We start from the raw sequence: 20,265 nt of genomic DNA, 5'->3' as shown, positions 1-20,265 counted from the left end.
TTTTTCTTGTCCTTTTGTTTGTATGTTCATATAAAATCAAAAAAGCATTCATCAATTATATGTCGATCACATGTAATTATATAATTTGAGATAGCTATATATATAGCCAATTTAATCATTATTAAAAAATAATAAAATCATATATATCATAATAATTAACTCAAAAAGTTTTGTTTTTATTTTCCTTTTTCTTTTCCAATTGTGTCCAAACAAGAATAAACATAAATGATAACTAATTTTCTCTCATGCACATAAAATTGATTTACATTTACAAAGGATAAACATAGTGACATATATATATATAAATTAATTAACAAAGACATAAAGAGAGGAAGGAATTTAAAAAAAAAAAAACTATATATATAAATATTTATATATATATCCTAATTATCTTCCCTGAACATGAAGAAAAAATCCAACAAAAGCCAATGAAAGCAAAGAGAGAGCCCTCTCTCCCCTGCTGGCTAAGTAGGATTTAATTAATATATATTTATATATATAAATATAAATATATATTATTTCTAAATTATTATTAATAATAATATAATCTGAAATGATCAAAAGGAAGAGAAATGATGATTCTGAGGGTGTAGTTGATGGTGTTGGTGTTGGTGTTGTTGTTGATGAACCATTTGCAAATCTGTTGTTGTTTGGCACGACGTCGTATCATCATTCACCATGCTCCTATAGTAATTAAGAGTTGTTAATCAAGATTAAGATTAAGAATAAGATTAATGATTAATGATTAATGATAATTAAGTAATTAATTAATTACTTACTCTCTTGGTCGAGATGCCCAAAGAGAGCTAAGAGCCCTTAAACGACCATAGTACTCTCCAATCACTAGAAAACATCGAGCTGCCTGTCGAACTGTTAGGGTTCTCCTCAACTGGTGAAGAGTTTGCTGCCTCAAATTATCTGCCTATATATATATATACACACAAATTAATATATAAATAAAATTAATATATACATAGGATAATTTTATAGTGAACCGGTGTATATCTTTTGTGTTTCTCGGCTTGTTGTGAACAATTTTCGGTGCAATTTTTTGTATGATCGTGTACATTGTAGTTATTTAGAACATTCTGTAAATTTTCACGAAATTTTGAATAATTTAAAGTGTCGAAAATTAAGTTCGAACAAGTTGTTTTCCATGCGCATGAAAAAAATTAGTCACGCGTGCAACAACCTGATTTAACCTAGTTTTTGGTCTTGTATGCTCTAAATAATTATAATAAACACGATCATAGAAAGAAAAAATCACGCTGGAAACACAAAAAGCATACACCGATGCATCCAGAACATATATGACATAGTCACTCCATACCAACCCATGTAAAGTCTAAAGAATAAACATTTCAAAGTGTTGAAAAATAATTTCAAACCTAGCAAGGTTCGACCTATCTATACATTTTCTTTTTAAATTTTAAAAAAATAATCATGTTAATCTAGATATAGAAGGGTTTATATATATATATAAATGATTATTGTGATTAATTTTTAATTTGTAGCTAGGGTTTCCATGTCAACAAACATCACTATCAAACCAACCTTTTGATGGAAACCATTTTAATAAAGATGAAATAACAACATCAAAAGCCCTTAATTAAGCATGTAATTGATTGCTACTTCTAAGCTAATCAAACAATATAATTATATATATATATATAAATATACATACACATCTACATCTTTCTCTCTATAAATACATATATTATGTGTGTAAATATTTTTATATATGATCCTACCCTTACACGTGGCAATCAAACATGTAGTAGAGATAAAGATAACCACTACTATTATTATTACCAAATTAAATATTGTATAAAATTAAGTATATTTATATATAAATATTGATATAAAAACCTATTGAAAGGTCAAATGTGATAGTGATGATGATCAAGACCCTTGAAGAGGTTGCTATCCATTGGACGGTGGGATCATCAACATAGAAATTATACAAAATACTATAATATTACTAGAGTGTAGTCTATGTCTCTTCAAAAACTTGTTGACTAAAATATTTCTTTAATTAACCTCTTGATAATTATTAACAAAATATCATATACCATTTTTAATTAAAAAAAATATAGGAATAGTAGTAAAGTTCAAAACAAAAGTCAACAAATAGGTTAAATGAAGATGAAAGTGAAAGCCACTGGATTCTTACGCCTAAGCTGTAAATTTTGGAATTGCGGCGGAACATAAGTATAGATTTTTTTATTAAAAAAATTACTAATAATAATAATAAGACAAATTTGGTGAAAATATATATTTTTTTTTCTTGTGATTTTGTAGGTGGGTTTATTTTTAATAATTTTTTGTAAAATAGTATATTTAAAATTTGATTAGTTATTTAAATTTTTCGACTAACTATGTAAATTTTTGATTAATTATCTAAATTATAAAAAATTATTTTACAAAAAATTATGAAAACTAAGTTAAAAGGCAACAATAACTTTAAAAAATAAGTCATTTTAGAAAAGAAAAAACCCTAACAATAATAATAATAAGAGAAAATTGAAGTTTATTCAATAATTTAAAGTTTCAACAATACCATTTTTATGTATAAACATATAAATACAGCTAATAGGGATGGTATTAGTTAATTATATATATAAAAACATATATAAATATATGTCCTTATCAACCATTAGCGGATACGACAAGCAAAGATTTAATTTTGTCAACTACACATAAATATCTATAGACTATAAATATATATATATAACATAGATTATAGTTTTGTTTGGGAACATTAATGTTTAAATTTTTGACTCTCGAGAAGAAATCACCTGATTGAACGAGACACTGTTTGTGTATATAAATCTCTATCTATATTATATCTATCTATCTACGTGTCCACCTGAACTTTATTTCAACCTAATAATAACACGTGTATATATATATATATATGGAATTTCAAATATAGGGATTTAGTTTAAGTTGTAGTATTTTTTATTTTTGAACAATTTTTATCATGATTTTTTTTTATGACTGTATACCGTAGTTATTTAGAGTATTTGCAAATTTTTAAAAAAAATTGAATAGTTTACCATATCAAAAACTAGATTCAAATATATTATTTTCTATGCACATAAAAAAAAAGTCAAACGTGCAAAAATATGTTTAAATCTAGTTTTTTTGAAAATCATACCGATGCTCTAAATAACTACAATATACACATTCATAAACAAAATCGCACCAAAAATTATTTAAAGGTCAAAAACAATAAGAGAAAGTTTAAAAAGTGAAACCCTAACACAAAAATTGTCATATATATATAAATAACCATTTAGGGGGTAAAAAGGTCATTAGCAATGATAACACTTGCATGGGAAAATGCTATAATAAATATATATATATATATGTATATGTATACCTGACGAACAAAGCCTTCGAGGTTGGAAAGCTTGCCTAGGGCAACGGCCATCTGCTGCATGCTGTCGACGAGGACAGGGCTGCCGGCGATGGTGTCGACGAGGGACTGCTGCAGCTGCTCCAGCCCCTGCGACAGAGCCTCCTCCGCCTGCTGCGACGACTGTTGGAGACTGTATATCCCCATCAGCTGTTGATCTGTCAGTGGGTCTAACTGTGCTATTAACATCTGCATTTATATACACATATATTTATTATAAATTTGAATGGTGAAATTACAATTATGCCCTTGGTAAGTAAGGATACCAAAGTTACCTTAATTAGGTCTGAGGGTCTAAAACCACCCATCCAAAGGAAGCAACGCTCAGCTGGGGTGGCCCACATTCCGGTGATGAGGTGGAACACGTCCGACTTGGCGGCCACCGCCTTAAGTCGGAAGATCTCGTCGTAGTGGGAGACGTAACCGTCGATGATCATGCGCAGGTCGCCTTCAGGCAAATGCGCCTGAAGGCCCGTCCGAAGCTCCGTCATGTGGCGTTGGTCATCTTCTAGCCACCTTCCATACTCCATGTCAAATATTGCAGCACCTAAATTAAATTAAATTAAATTAAATTAATTATGTTGTGTGCACGTATAATTTAATCTAATAAAATGTCACACATTTAATTTTTCACATAGATACTTGAATTGAACCCATAAAACATGGCTCTTTTCACGTTTGCAAAAGGCCAAGACTTTTGTCGTTTCAATAGATATAATTATATATATAAATATTATTAATATATATACCTTAATGTTATATAAAAAAAAATTAAAGAAAAAAGATTAATTTTTGTATTCGAGTCAAATTCAGAAATGTCTGCCTTCTCATTTTTTTTTCTTGGTTTTCCCAAATTTGACTAAACACATAATAATACAAAATTCTACACAAAAAAAAATTCATGATCGTCAAATTTACGTAACGAAATTATATTTTAGTACAAATATATAAAAATATACATTATAGCAAAGACTAAATTGGAAGACACCATTAAAAAATGAGAATAATTTGGAATTTAGAAGTTGATTTATTCCAAGTACAGAATCTATATAGATATGAAATTAGTAATATTTTTAGTCAACCTAAAAAAAAGATATTTTTTAGAGCTTTGAAGATTATCTGATATAAATTAATATTGCAGCAGAATTAATTTCCTACACAATTACCAAAATACCCATGAGTTAAAAGAAAATGTAAGACTTGGTCATTTTTAGAAGTAAGGCTATGTTGGTAATTACAAAAATAATGCCAAAAATAGTATAAACTCACCAGGGCTAATATTGCCAGAAGCACCACCGCAAGCACCCAAAAATAATCCCTAAAATTAAATAAAAAAAAATTAAAACTTTTTTAATCAAATGAATTCAAAATTTAATCTTTTGAAATGGGAAAATCATACTTTTTTTAAAAAAACAAAAAATTAAATAATTTAAATTAAAAACCTGTGCTCGAGCTCTTTGAAGGTCTTGTTCAAGCTGAGTAAGCTTTATTCTACTTGACTCTAGTTGTTGTACATAAGCCTGCATAATTTGAGTAAAAATTATATATATAAATATGTTATATAATAATGAAAAAAGTGATTTTTTTTTTCTTTATTTTTGGGTTGAGTGAAAAATGAGTTACCTTCTTTCTCAGACGGCTTTTCCTTGCAGCTTCTCTATTTTGAGCTAAGCGTCTCAAAGTCTGAAGCCAAAAAAAAATATTAATAAGAAAAAAAAAAGAATAAATTTCAGAAACTTTTAATATATTAATATAAGAAAAGTTCAGACAAAAAAATAAAAAAATGAAAAAATGGAAAAAAATATATATTATTTCAAAACCTTGGCGTCCAGTGGTTTCTCTGAAGTTGAACCAGCTCCCTTTCTCTGCAACATTATATTTGGACATAAATAAACAAAAAATACTATATAAAAATAAATTTAGCTGAATTTGAGAAAACCCATTTGAAAAAATATATATTTATATATTTATGATAATGAGAATAAAGAACTAAGTACAGTGTTTGGTTGACAAGTGTAGTCTGAGAATGCAAACAAAAAAAAGAACAAGTTTTTGGAGTTTTAAAGTGGAGAAAAGAAACGAAAAAAGTTGAAAAGGAGAGAGCTTTTTGTAATGGAGAAACCATATATGATATATATATATATGTATGTGTGTTTGAATAGGTTTTGTGAACTATTTAGAATGTTGTCGTTTTTTTCTAGTTAAAGGTTTGATTTGATATTGGAATATAACAAAAAAGAATGACTGAAATGTGTGACTCATGATTATATTGGAAAATTCTCACTTGATTCCTGGGAAGAATTTCTGGACTTTGATGGTGATTTGAGAACTGGTGTGTTTGAGACATGTAATAATCAGCATCATCAACATTGTATGGATAGCAAAACACATCATTTTCTGCCATATTTTTTTGAGTAGGAGAGAGAGAGAGAGAGAGAGAAAGAGAGAGACTTTGAACTGTGTGTATATGTATATGTATCTGTGTATGTGTTATGTATATATACACAAAACAAAGAAGGAAGTGTGTTTGGTCGAGTTATGGGGATTGAGTAAAGTAAGTCATTATTATTATTGATAAAAATAATAATAAATAATAATAATATTAGAGCCATAATAAACAGTGTCAAGGCAAACTACTGTGAAGATTCTCAGTTTGCCTTTTTTTTTTATGAGTACAGCTTTCTCTCTCTCTCTTTTGTCAGACATTTTCATCAGAAAATCGTTCAGAAATCAGGAAAACTCTGTCTTTCATTTGATTTTCTGAGAGTTGTTGGGATCTGTGCTATAATTTTTCAAGATATTCGGTGAGAGAGAAAGAGAGAGAGAGATTGGAAGAAAGTTGAAAGAGAGAAAAATTCAAAAAGAGAGAGAGATATATAAAAACAGTAATGATAACAATAAAGATGCCAACCTTTCCTCAGTTATGGGGATTTGGCAAAAGAGAGAAGCAGATAACTGGGAGTTAACAGTAGTATAAAGAACAGTAATTGAAGATAGTAAAAAAAAAAAACAAAATAAATAAGAACCTTTTCTTGTGGTTGTTTGGAATTAGCTGACTGAAGTTTTGAGTTATCACTGGCCATATCTGGTTGCTGCTGTAGATGATGATGATGATGATGACTCTGATAATCAAAACTAGCTTGGTTTTGGTGGTGATGATGATCAGAAGAAGATGGCTTTTTAGTATTATTAATAATAATATTATTATTAATATTATTATTGTTGTTGTTGTTGTTATTATTACTGAGAGGTGATTCTGGTTCCAACTGGCTTTGATCAGCTTTGCTTGATGAAAGAGTGTTTACCCCTGACCCTGAATCAGTACTCTCACCTCCTGACTTTGAACTTCCCTGAATTGAAAAACAAACCAGAGCCCATTAAAACTGTTTCAAAAGGGTACTGAAATCACTTGGGAGAAAGCTGAAAAAGTTGGGATTTTCATTTATGTTCAAAACCCATTTGAGAGAATTGGTCAAACAAGGAGGATAAGAGAAGAGAAGAAGAAGAAGAGAAAGTTGGAAAGTTTTTTGCTTTTTATTTACATATAAACACATATAAATATATATATATACTGACTCTTGGGGTTTGCTGATATCTCATTGGCCATGAAGGGAACATTTCCAGAGTCGCTGCAGGCCTGCCTGTTGTGAATAAAGCTGTAAAGAATCACAAAAGCAAAAGTCTTTAGAAAGATCAAACGAAATAAAGACTATGAAGATTTCTATGGAGTGAAAAGGTAAAGGAACCTAATCCCCCTTTTGTACAGTTATGGAGTCAGTAAATAAATCATGCTAAAGAGGTCAGGTTTCTATGTTTGTAGCCTCACGCCATTCAAGTCTGTAGTCTCTAAAATCATTACTGTATTGGAAATGGTAATTCCACCCCCTTTCTTTCCCCTATTGTGCTTTTTTTTTTCTTTAGACATTTTCAAAGCTCTCTTTAGTGACGTTTGATAGGCATAAGAAAGCAGAGAGAAGAGAGAAGAGAGAAGAAAGAAGAAGAAGAAGCATACGTGCTTTGGCTTCATCATTTCCTATCTTAACTCCTTGCAGAGCGATTGCTTGTTCCAGCTCCCCAAAATCAAAAGCTGATCCATCTTGATTGCTAAACCAACAAACAAAAAAACAAATTTAATAATAACCCATGTCAGTCAAGAGTTCAAAAAATACACAGAAAGGAAAACAACAGTCGTTTCTTTTCTCAGTGGCTTTTCGTCGAACATACATGAAGCTGGTTGAAGGAGTAGTATGAAAAACTCCATATGGGATATGGTGATTCGAGGGTCCCGAGTCTGATAAACCAGTCGTCTGTCCAACTCTATGACTCGCCATGCAAAGAAGATGATTATGATTATGATTATGATTATGATTACGAAGATGATGATGATGATGATGATCGACTCTTGTTCTTCAAACCATTCTCATCATCTTTATCAAACTGGAGAAAACTGAAGTCAGTGATCAAAACTAAAACAGAGTACTTGAAAAAGAGGTTTCCTTAGTTTGATTACCTCAATTTTCTTCTGCAAGAGAGATGAAACCCAACAAAGATAGAGACACCACCCAACAAAAATCAAAAGAAAAAAAAAAAAAAAGATCGAAGCTTTCTTGTCAAAGAGAGAGAAAAGGAGCAGTCTTTTTCTCAGATGTTTATATCCATCTTTGCAATATACTTTTGATCCTTCATAAGGGGGTGTTGTCTGTGTCTGTGTCTGTTTTTTTTTTTTTTTTTTGGATTAAAATTGAAAAAAAATAAATAAATAAAAAAACTAGTTTGATTAGTCTTATATGAATGAATATATATGTGTATGTATGTGTGTGTAAGTAAATATGAATTATATGAAACAGATTTTGAAACTCTTTTCAAAGGGTACAGAAAATCTTGTCCTTGCAGACCTGTCTCAGGCCCTTATGGGGGTTCTGTTGTATGTGGGGTTTCAAAATTATAATTTTAAAAAAAAAAAGTTTTAGAATATGGTCAAAAAGAAAAAATTAATTTAGTCAAAAACATGAAAAAAAAAAAAAAAAAAGTTTAGGGAGATTCTCTACTAGGGCTTCAAAAAGAGTCATGCCCGGTAGGGGCTCTTGTGTATTCCCGACTCGTGAATAGTTTACGACCATGTAATTAGAGAATTCTGTAAATTTAAAAAAAAAATCGAATAATTTGTAGTGTCGAAAATTAGGTTTAAAACATGTTGTTGTATGTATGACTAATTTTTTATGCGCGTTGAAAATAATATGTTTGGACCTAGTTTTCGGTTTATTCGGAATGCTCTAAATAACTATAAGATACACGTTCATAAAATAAATCGCACAAAAAATTGTTCACAGATCAGGAATACATCGAGTATTTTTTGTAAATAAAATTAATTTAGTCAAAAACATAAAAAAAAAAAAAAAAAAGTTTAGGGAGATTCTCTACTAGGGCTTCAAAAAGAGTCCCGTCCGGTAGGACTCTTGTGTATACCCGACTCGCAAATAGTTTTCGGCCGTGTATTTAGAGAATTCTGTAAATTAAAAAAAAAAAATCGAATAATTTGTAGTGTCGAAAACTAGGTTTAAAACAAATTGTTGTATGTATGACTAATTTTTTATGCACGTTGAAAACAATATGTTTGGGCCTAGTTTTCGGTTTATTCAAAATACTCTAAATAACTATAAAATACACCTTCATAAAATAAATCGCATAAAAAATTATTCACAGATCAAGAATACATCAAGTATTTTTTGTAAATAAATAATATTTATTAAATAGTAAATAGATTTGAATTTCGAGACGAAAGAATTCCCGAACGGCTGACATTCGTCACAAGGTAAACCACAGCCTCTAGAGGCCAACGATAGACAATAACTCTCCCCGAACACAGTTTTACAGTGAAATTTATCAAAAGTAAGTCTTTTTAGTTAAATTCTAATGGGCAATTTTATATATATATATATATATTATAAAATAAAACCTTTAATCAATTTGTACTTATTTTATTATATAAAAAAGATTGAAAGAAAACTCATTGATTCTTGATTGGAATTTTTTTATTTTTTTGTCAAAGACAACTCTTGGAGTTATTTATGTGAAAACCCCATTAAAAAAAACAAAACAACACAAAAAAGCATATTTATTATTTAAGAATAAAATAAAAATAATAATTTAAGAATGAAATGAAAGAGTGGGGTCAATTTGAGGGAACCCACTAGAAATCACTGACTCCTACTCCACTCTCTCTCTCTTCTAACCGCCTGAGCTTTTCCATTGGTTCTTTTTGTTTTGAGCTCTGAAGACATCCAAGTACTTGTTTGTATATATAAATAAAAAATTAATTAAAAAAAATAAATAGATAAAAAAAAAAGTCTCTCGGCAAAATAATCTATTTTTTAAAATTATTTTACACTCGGTTTAGTTTTAATAATTATTTGCAAAATAATCTCTCATAATTTAAATAGGTAGTCGAGAAATTTGAACAGTCGGTCGAAATTTTTAGACAGCTGGTCGAAAAATTTAGACAAATAGTCAAATTTTAGACAGAGCTCATTTTGCAAAAACTTATGAAAAGTAGGCTAGAGTGCAAAATCGTTATTTTCACAAATTCTTAAAAAAATGGATTTATACCTTTTTGGACCCTGTATTTTTTTCCATTACCTGTTTGGACCCTGTGTTTTGACAAATTACTTTTTGGACCCTATGTTTTGTAAAATAGTTAAAATAGAACCATAAAACCTATTTTGGTCAATGTTTTCTCAATTAAAATTACAAATAATTTACCAAACTAACAATTCAAAACAAAAATAAAATCATTCTACTTAAAAACTGTGTTGTTATATTCAATTTTTTCTTCATCAAAATTGAGTTTAGGGTTCTATTTTAACCATTTTATAAAACGTATGGTCCAAAAAGTAATTTATCAAAATACATAGTCTAAATAAATAATGGGAAAAAACACAGAATCCAAAAATATATAAGCCCAAACAAAAAATTCTACTTTGAGACGAGAGTGGGACAAAAACAAGGTTTTATTTTCATAAATTATAGTAAAAGTAAAATAGAAAAGCTCCAAAGGAGTTTTCTTGATATTTTGTGGCCCAAAGTGGAATTGAGTTTACTTTTGACAACTTGGGCCTTTGATATGGAGAGGGGTTGGTTTTATTATTATTTATTTATTTATTTTTAAAATACTTTTGCTTGTTGTACCATTTCAACTAATTTTTTTTTCTTTTAATTAATTAATAATTTATAAAAATAAATAACCCCACTTATGTATATTTAATCCAAACTATTTGAAATGGATTTGTTTGGTATTATCCCCTTTGTTGATAGATCAACATCCATTCCTTGTCATCACCTAAAACCATGCCACATTAGATTCTTTTCTATTAATAGAAATTTGTTTATATTTAATATGATTATTAGGAATTATAAGGCCACTCCTAATTCCAATATTAGGTATGGTTTGTTTGTTGTTAATCAACCTTTGCTTAGGGAAAATCCCAATTGGAAAAGAAAAAAAAAAACCCATATTATTTTATTATTTAATTTTTAATTTTGAGGATTAGATAGAAAGAGAAAGAAGTAATTAAGAATTGGGGTCTCAATATTTTTCATGAATTTTTTTTGGGAAATTTTAGACCAACATTATTGAGTAGATATAACCTATTTTATACTAAAGAGAGGCCTTAATTAATTTCTCTTATTAAGAGGTGAAAAGCATAATTATAATTAATATTTTTTGTCACATCTATACTAACTTTATAGGTAATATGCCTCCTACCCATTATTCCTCAATGATTGGTCTAAAAATAAAAAAATAAAAAAAAGGGTTTGGTTCACATAAAAAATGCTCATGGATTAGGTTTTTCTTTTAACAAAAAATAATAAAAATATGCTTAATTAAAGATCACACTTTTGTTCCCAAAAAACCTTACAAACATGTTCTTCAAGTGGAAGATTTTTTTTTATTATTATTATTATTTTTTTAAAATTTACTTGCCATATAATTGATTTTATTTGGATCTTACACATTCCTTGAAACAGTTTTCCTTTATGGCCTTCTTTTAGGTTATATGATTTGTATAAAGGTGATTGGTCTAGATCAAATATCTTAGTAATATTAATTATCTCTTTGAACATTATTTGTAAATGGATTAAGTCATTACTTGCTTTCTAAGCAATGAACTACAACATAATATTTATATATATCAATGTTATTTTATAAACATACTTATATGTTGCCTTCAAATGAAACCAACTTATTTTTGTACAAAAATAAAAATAATAATAAAAATTAATTAATTAATTATTAATTGCAAGCCTACAAATTTAGGAGGCAATTCTACGAAGGGTTTTCATTTTTTTAGATCATGTGTTTTGTCTCATTACCTATTTGGACAATGTGTTTTGACAAATTATTTTTTGGACCATATGTTTTGTAAAATAGTTCAAATAGAACCCTAAACCCGATTTTGGTCAAAGTTTTCTCAACTGAAATCACAAATAGTTCACCAAACTAACAATTCAAAACAAAAATAAAATTATTCTACTTAAAAACTGTATTGTTATATTCAATTTTTTTTTCATAAAAATTGAATTTAGGAGTCTATTTAAACTATTTTACAAAATATAGTCTAAAAATAATTTTTTTAAAATACAGGATCCAAAAAAATAAAAATCATTCTAGGAATGTAATAAACTTTGTGTATTAGTGACAGAGATTATTATGTATGGAGTTGACCTATTACCCAATAGGAATGATCTCAGAGCCCAATGATTAGGAATGGACCCCATTTTGAGAAATTATGTCTTAATAAGACCATAAAGAAAAAAGAAGAAGAAAAATGTTACCCATAAGTTATACATAGTTTGAATATATTTAATATTCTTTTTATATAATTGATCATACATAATTTATAGTGGAAAGAAATTTATAACAAAAATGTTTGTGAATAACTTTTTCTTTAAATTATGATGAAAGCAATGTTATTATTATTTTATTTTTTGTTTGTTTATAAATTATGACTCTTTTTGTTTAAGGTAAATGGAATTTTATTATAGGTCTAAAAGATTTAAAGAGAAATTACAAATCTCACAAAAAAAGATTATATAAATATAGATTAATCAACTAAGTACAATAAAAACTCACTTTAGTAACACTGGTCTTCAAATGGAAATATATTATAGTTAATGGCCTTTTAAAATGATTACAATTTAGATATTAATTAATTAAAAAATAGTTAAATCATCTATAATAATTTAATTATGATTGACAACATTTTTCAAAGAAAATACTAAAAAGGTATTTATGGTATTGGCAGTACTATACACTATTACAAGTGTATTACTTGACTCTAATGGTTGTTTTTCAAGTCAAGCAATTAATATAGGTAAAGAAAAACAAGTATATTAGCACTTATTACAAAGTAATATAAATTGGCACATCTTTCAATGTGAATTAAGGAATTTTTTCCTATCTTTTTCTCTTTTTTTTTTTATATGTAAAAGATAAAGATTCGAATTATTATTAGGAAAAATATAATTTTAGTTTATGTGTTTTTTCCGAATACGCGATTAGTCCTTGTTTGTTTTGTTAAATGATAATTCGAAAATTGTGTTTTACAAAATTGATCAAAATAGTAGTCTAGACTCGATTTCGGTCAAAATATTTTCAATTATAAGACCAATTATCAATTCGTTAGTGATGCGATGGGTTTAAAGAAGTGGAGAAAGTAGTCGAGAATATGATAATGAAATATTATATTTGAATTTTTTTTTTACCGAAATTAGGTATAAAATATTATTTTGATCCATTTTGTAAAACACAAGAACCAATTGTATATTTGGGAAAATTACAATGGCCAAATTAGTTTTTATTATTATTATTATTTCACATGTATTTAATGCAAATCTAAAAGCATTGAATTCAATTGCTTGGACTGGTCTAGAAGTTTGTTTTGAATTTATGAAATTTAGTCAATTAATGCAGCTGCAGTTTTTAAGTAGTTTCCATAGGATATTGAAGATACAGCCAAAATGAGTTCAGTTTCAAGCGGTGCCAAATACTAAATATATATCTTAAAATAGTTTTGGATTTTATTTCCTAACAGTTTCACATAATTTATTTTTATAATTTATGTCTGATAATGAAATTACATTTTTTTTAATATTATTTCTTAAAATAACATTATTAACTGTTTGAGTATTTCCAAAAGATCATGTGTGTTTGGAAAAATAATTTTGTAATTTTTTATTTTAATATAATTTGATATATTTTATTAAAAAAAAGAGTATATAAATAGGGTAATTCTATGATGTATATCCGAAAAGGTATGTACCTTTTGTGATATTTTATGTTTATTGACTTGTGAATAGTTTTCAGCGCGATTTTTTTTATGATTGTGTTTATTGTAATTATTTAGAGCATCATGCAAATTTTTAGGAAATTCCGAATAATTTACAATGCTGAAAATTATGTTTAAACAGGTTGTTGCACGCGTGATTAATTTTTTTTATACGCGTGGAAAACAATCCATTTAAATTTAGTTTTCGGCATTGTAAATTATTCGGAATTTCCTAAAAATTTGCAAGATGCTCGAAATAACTACAATAAACACAGTCATAAAAAATTGCGCCAAAAACTATCCACGAACCGAGAAACACAAAAAGTCACAAAAGATATGCACTGATATATTACTTTTTAGATATGCATCATAGCAATACCATATATATATATATATGTTTTTATTGTTATTTTTTATATATTTGTTTATAGAATTTGGCAATGTTTTTATTTTCCATGAAAAAAAGGAAAGAAAGTATGGGAAAGTGGATATATATATATATAAATTGAAGTTGGTTTGGGGTGTGGACAAATTTTTTTAGTGTAAAGAATTGTTGGGTCTCTTCCTTATTATCAGCTCTACCTTTGATATCTGCACATGTTTTTGTCCAAAGAAAAAGATTATAAGATCAAAATCCCACATCCCAACTCATTCCAAGATGTCACAATAATATGCCACTCAAATTTTGGCACTATTGCCCAAATCATTTTAGTTTATTATATTTCTCCAAACAAAAAAACAAAAAAACAAAAAAAACCAATGGTATTTTCATGCCCCCAATCCATCACATTTTAGAAATTTAGTGGTATTGCAAGTGAAATAGAAGAAGAAGACTATGTGTGCTTTTTTGATGGCTATCAAAAGAAATTAGTAGTATTAGAGGCCCGTCGATCCCCGTATAGTCAAAGGAAAAACTTTAATTGGATCGTCTCGTCGCTGACGTCACCAGTAGTAGTGCACGAATCGTTTTATTGTTTAAACTAATTCATTTCTTCCTCTTTTGGAACCAAAACACTCTTTACGTACCCATGACTAGCCTAACCCTAACGAGTATTGTTATTTAGCAGCTTAAAGTTTTCAACACTATATAAAGTACGGGTGAGCATCGGTCGGTTTGGGTGGTTTTTTCACAAAAAAAAATCCAGAATTCGGTTTTCGGTTCGGATTGGTGCAATCCAAAAACCGACCGAACCAAACCAGTTTAAAAAAAAACCGACTGTTTTGGACCGCGGTTTGGTCGGTTAAACCGACCAAACCGAATTGATTATTTATTTATTTATTTTTAAAAGTTTTAGTTAAAAAATTCAAAATTTTGGATTGTTAGAATCCATTTTTGTGTGTTTTTACAATATAAATATATAGAACATAATTACATTTACAAGTGCCCCAAGTTTTTTTTTTTTATTATTAAATTTTTTAATAATTAATAATTATATAATATTATATTATTATTTTATTGTGTTCGGTCGGTTTCGGTTTTATTGGTCGGTTCACCCAAAATTTCCAAACCGACCGAACAGTGGCGGTTTGCACCGTCGGCGGTTTGCACCGTCGGCGGTTTAAACGGTTTTGGTTTTTTCGGTGTTCGGTAGGTCGGTGTACACGTTTTTTTCAGTTTTTCAGATTTTATGCTCAGCCCTAATATAAGGTGACACTTTATGATTAATTAGTGATACTACATAATACTTATTCAATTAAACAGTATAAGAACTGATATTGAATTGCACCGATAATGGTATGATACCTCAGTGTGGTTTTGGATACTCCTGGTGCACCTTAACAATACTCAACCCTAATTTTATTTTTTTTAATCTCAATTTTGTTATAAAGAATGAGCACTAGAAAAGTTAGAAATTATATATATAATATATATGTATAAATAATGTAGTAAATCTAGGTGGATAAACATCATCATCAACATACTTGAGATTGAGAGAGACAAGGTAAGCTTTATATCCAACATGGAAAGCAACTTTCTTACTGGACCTTTAGAAAAGAAGAACCATAAAACAAGTGACACAAAAGACATCAGGTCAGGCTCTTCACCAATGGGCTATCTTCATTAAAACATGTCTTTTGTCTCATCTAACTGGTGCAACAAATAAAAAATCACCATCAAAAACAGAATAGTGACCCAATGTTCTTCCAATCAGGGGACCTTTCTTATAGTCCATGAAAGTGAAACTTCAATCTGAGATTGTTTTCACTGATGTTTTCTGAGCTGAGTATCTAACCTCAACATGTGATGAAAAACACATCAAAAGCTTGAAAACTCCAGGACACCACAAATACACTACTTCCTAGCACAGATATGAGACTAAAACACACTATTTCATACCATAACAAGGCAGTGGATTCATGTAAAAGTTCAGAACAAGATTTACTGCAATTAGATCAAGAACTCAAATTATGTATGGTTAGGCCTCCATGAAAAGCAACTCATAATTATTTATAGGCCACCATACTTGATGAAATTTATGAGGTGTGGTATTCATCTAAAACCATAAGCAAGGAAAGAGTAACATTGGTTTCAGACCTCATGCATGGAATGAAAATAAGGTTATAATGTTTCAAAGGCATGGATGCACTAATTAAATTTTGGAGAATAAGGAGAGAAGGAAAGAGCTATAGATGAAGCTCAAAAGTGAAATCCCAAGCTCACCTTTTTAAAAGTAATAATGTTAATAACAAGAAAACAACCAATTACTCCAAAACAAGTAATAAATTTACAAGGTATACTATAACAGTGTAAGTAACACTACAAATGAGGTGACTAAAAACTGAGGAAGTGAATCAAAACATAAGAATAAAATACACAAACAATCGGGTAGGGGGCTCTGCATACCGTTGCCTGCGTATTCCGAAACCATTCTCGAAATGACTTTTAACATATATCTACTCATACTCAAACTGCACATCTACATGTATAAATCTTCTCATGAGCTGAACAATGGATGTGGTAAAGTTGGCTAGAATCTGACATTCTTCACGAGCTTTAGCCCCCGAAACAGTCCCGTAAATTACTAACTTTTGAAGATTAGGACAACGGTTTAGTATCCCTTCAACCCAATGTGTAAACAAATCATTAAGTGTTGTCCATCTTAGCTCCACAACAACAACATTCTCCAAGTTTATATCCCCTTGCAATCCATGGAGAAGCACCCATTCTTTCAAATCATAACTCAATGACCTCAGCTGAGGAAAACAGACAGCAATGGTTTCTAAATCAACTATCTCATCTTCTTCTCCAAAATCTATGTCCCATAGCCGAAGTCTTCTCAATTTTGTGAATCTGGTGATCATCTGGTGGAAATTTGGCCATATAATTGTGAAGCTGCTAATATCTACAATCTCAAGATTTTCATGAGTATCACCAATTTCAAGATGTATTATACTAACTTTATCAACCTCAAAATGCTTCAACGTCCCCTTTCCAAGGAGTTCAAAAACATCAAGAACACAATCTTTCAAATGCAAACGCTCGATACTATCCGCCTCCAATATAAACCTGTCCAAACTGATCCCTTCCACATAAACATTCTTCAACTTTGAACTAGCCAACTCAACAGTCACCTGAGGATCCGAAATCAGGATTTCAGGAGCAACAAGCTCCAAGGATTCAATCTTCGGACAAGCAGCCAGCAACAGATTCAAATCCAATGCAGAAATACTAACATGGCCCAAAGAAAGAGACTTCAAACATGGGAATCTCTGAAAATTTGGTTCAACTCCTATGATTGAATTATGACCCAAAACCAACTTTTCCAGCTGCTGCTGCCTCCCACACAACTCAAGAATGTTTATACTGGGAGTTGTCTTTACATTATAAAACAACTGGCGAAGTGTTTCTCTAGTATACATTAGCCATGCCACAAGAGCTGAAGCTGAGAACTCATCATCATCATTATCATAATACTTCAAAATGGACAGTCTTTGTAAACCTGTGGTCTGAAAAATGGTTTGGGTTATCAAGATTTCATGTCTACTAGATGTTAAATCCCCATAACCAGGCAAATCATTGGAATTGAATGAAAGGGTATGAAGGTGTTTTGTGAAAGCTTGTCTCCATTTTCTACATGTAGCTGAGGCCAATACAATATCTCTGGCTGTTTCAACCCGAGACAATATTTCCCCAATAACCTCAACAGGAAGTTCCTCCATCGGAATCTATCAATTGTTTTCTAACCAAATATTTAATACCCACCAACGAAAATGCTGGAGACTCATCCAATCTACCAAGAAAAACGCACATGATCCATGAACGATATTGAATCAACACAATCAATCAATCAATCAATCTGTATGGATTTACTCAAAGAACAAAGATCTGGGTCTCTTGTGATTTAGTGAAAATCGAAACAAGATTTGAAATTGAGTTCGCTTACCTGGATTCTGGAGGCCAAAGGGGGTTCGATTCGAAGATGAAGATCTTGGTGGAGTGGAAGTTTCACGCACAGAGCTCCGAGATGATACAACTCTGAAATTAACAATGTCGTTCGAAATATATAAACGACATTTCATTTTTTTTTTTTTTGTAATGGGTTTATATATATTTTTTTTTCATTTTTTGTCACGTTACGTTATTTGTTTGGACTCTGTATTTTAACTAATTTATTTTTGGATCTTATATTTTGTAAAATTATTCAAATAGATCCCTAAACTCAATTTTGATGAATAATAACAACACAATTGTTAGACAAAATAATTTTATTTTTGTTTTAAATTGTTAGTTTTGTGAATTATTTATAATTTTAGCTCAAAAAACTTTGACTAAAATCAAATTTAAGGTTCTATTTTAACTATTTTACAAAATACAAGGTCCAAAAAATTATTTATTACAACACAGAATCTAAAAAAATATAAATTATTTATTTATTTATTATTATAAAAAATAAATAAATAAAACTCTTATTTCATAATTAATACATTATGTTAAAATTTCGATGAATAATATAAATGCTACATAAATCAATAATTTCACTTAAATAATAAAATCACAACTATATGAATTTTTTAAAAATAAAATAAATTGTACTAAAGTTGATGATTCCATTAAAACATAAGAAATTATTTTCAAAATTAAAATATTGTGAAAGACTTGTATTTTAATAGTTAGATCTTAATGTAGAGTTTTAGATTGATTAAGTTATTAGATCTTAATATATTTTTTATTAGTAGTACAAAATACACTAAATCTTTTTATTATCATAAGGAAAATTAAAATATTCTTACTATAGACACAAGATGAAGCTAATTTAAGTTTAATATTTAGCCAATTACTTATATAATAAAAACACTTACAATAGATTATGTAAAATAGAAATACTTTTAAAATTTAGAAGAAAAAAAAGTCCCAAATTGCACACGATTAGATGTAATACTCTATATTTTTTTTTTTTAATGATTAGTATTTTTGTCCCTTGAACTTGTGACATTACCAGATTGTGCCATCTAAAATATACAGATTAATAAAAAAAAATTTAAATTATATATTTACATAAATATAGTCGTTCTATTAAATGCTGATATGATATTATAAATTTTATTGTAGTATTATTACGTGTAAAATAATTATCATTTTTTGCCTTCTAAATTTTGACAATTGCCAAATCATACATCTTTTTATTAAAAAAATCTACTTTTTGTATTATTTCTTAAAAAATTAACTCAAACCTAATAAAAAATTAACTTTATATTGTCATATCTAAAAAAAACTCATTAACAACATGTGAATTTCATTATTTTCAACTCAATCTAGATTTTCTAAAACCAAAATTTAGAAAAATCTAATCCCACCAAAATTTGATTTTATTATCATCATCAATCAGTTGCTTATCTAAAAAAAGCTTGAAAGCCATTGTTCTTCTACACACCCAAAAGTATTCAAACCCCAAAATTATTCAAAAAGCTTCAAAGTTGTAACCATTCTCACAATTCTAGATTTACCAATAGATTCACCCTTGTTCATCCATAATCAGTTCAAAAATTTAAAAGGAAAAAAAAATCAACACTATATTCAAAAAGACACATCGTTCTTCAATTCAACACGCGTGTCGCAGACCCAGCTCCATTGTCGGACCTCCATGACCCCAACTAGTCGTTGTCTCTCCACGAACCCAGATCCCGACCTCATTCCTTATGAATCTAGAGAAACCAGGGGAAAGGAAGAAAAACCCATTTGACATTGTCTTTTTTTTTTTTTTTTAAATCTCATATGTTTTAATTTAATTAATTAAAAATGAATTTTACAAAATTAAATTTTTTATTGAATTTTCAATTTTTTTTAATTTTTTAAGAATTAATGAAAAAAATTTATTTTATTTTTCAATTAATTTTTTTTTAAATAAAAAGGGGCACACTTTGGAAGTGGTTAAAATTTGGGGGACAAAAATACTAATTAATCTACACGTGACTAGTGATGTACACAGGGTGGGGAATTAGCGGAGAGTGCTCCCCCCGTCCCATCTCTGCTTATTCCTCGTTGGGGATGGGAAATCCCCTATTGGAGGCGGGGAATCC

The 20,265-nt window shown here is 29.0% G+C and overlaps 2 protein-coding genes across 3 annotated transcripts; both read right to left on the bottom strand.

Annotated features, from left to right (window-relative positions):
* Positions 1-263: 263 nt before the first annotated feature.
* Positions 264-8,079, bottom strand: LOC133789278 (transcription factor TGA9). 2 transcript variants are annotated; one of them, XM_062227054.1, is made up of 13 exons: positions 7,932-8,079; positions 7,646-7,858; positions 7,434-7,525; positions 6,998-7,077; positions 6,448-6,771; positions 5,242-5,286; positions 5,045-5,104; positions 4,864-4,941; positions 4,691-4,739; positions 3,697-3,968; positions 3,386-3,610; positions 780-922; positions 264-684 (listed from the first exon to the last, which is right to left on the bottom strand). In XM_062227054.1, the coding sequence occupies exons 2-13, from the start codon at positions 7,750-7,752 to the stop codon at positions 558-560; spliced, it is 1,602 nt and encodes a 533-aa protein (XP_062083038.1). In that variant the 5' UTR covers positions 7,753-7,858; positions 7,932-8,079; the 3' UTR covers positions 264-557. The 2 variants fall into 2 exon arrangements, with proteins under 2 accessions (XP_062083038.1, XP_062083039.1); XM_062227055.1 differs by lacking the exon at positions 7,932-8,079 and having other exon boundaries at positions 7,646-7,922.
* Positions 8,080-16,378: 8,299 nt separating this feature from the next.
* On the bottom strand, positions 16,379-18,250 carry LOC133789277 (F-box/LRR-repeat protein At1g67190). Its single transcript, XM_062227053.1, has 2 exons — positions 18,132-18,250; positions 16,379-17,978 (listed from the first exon to the last, which is right to left on the bottom strand). Exon 2 carries the CDS (start codon positions 17,905-17,907, stop codon positions 16,642-16,644), a length of 1,266 nt encoding a protein of 421 aa, XP_062083037.1. The 5' UTR covers positions 17,908-17,978; positions 18,132-18,250; the 3' UTR covers positions 16,379-16,641.
* Between the last annotated feature and the right edge of the window lie 2,015 nt (positions 18,251-20,265).

This window comes from Humulus lupulus, chromosome 7, assembly GCF_963169125.1.
Source record: "Humulus lupulus chromosome 7, drHumLupu1.1, whole genome shotgun sequence".
NCBI classification, from domain to species: Eukaryota; Viridiplantae; Streptophyta; class Magnoliopsida; order Rosales; family Cannabaceae; genus Humulus; species Humulus lupulus.
This window is presented reverse-complemented; position numbering and strand designations above follow the sequence as displayed.

Excerpts from the sequence above, each read along its gene's own strand:
- LOC133789278 (XM_062227054.1), bottom strand. The coding sequence starts at position 7,752 with ATGGCGAGTCATAGAGTTGGACAGACGACTGGTTTATCAGACTCGGGA. Across the intron at positions 3,969-4,690 it reads TTCTGGCAATATTAGCCCTG|GTGCTGCAATATTTGACATG; the intron begins GTGAGTTTATAC and ends AATTTAATTTAG. Across the intron at positions 923-3,385 it reads TCGAAGGCTTTGTTCGTCAG|GCAGATAATTTGAGGCAGCA; the intron begins GTATACATATAC and ends ATATATATATAG.
- LOC133789277 (XM_062227053.1), bottom strand. The coding sequence starts at position 17,907 with ATGGAGGAACTTCCTGTTGAGGTTATTGGGGAAATATTGTCTCGGGTT.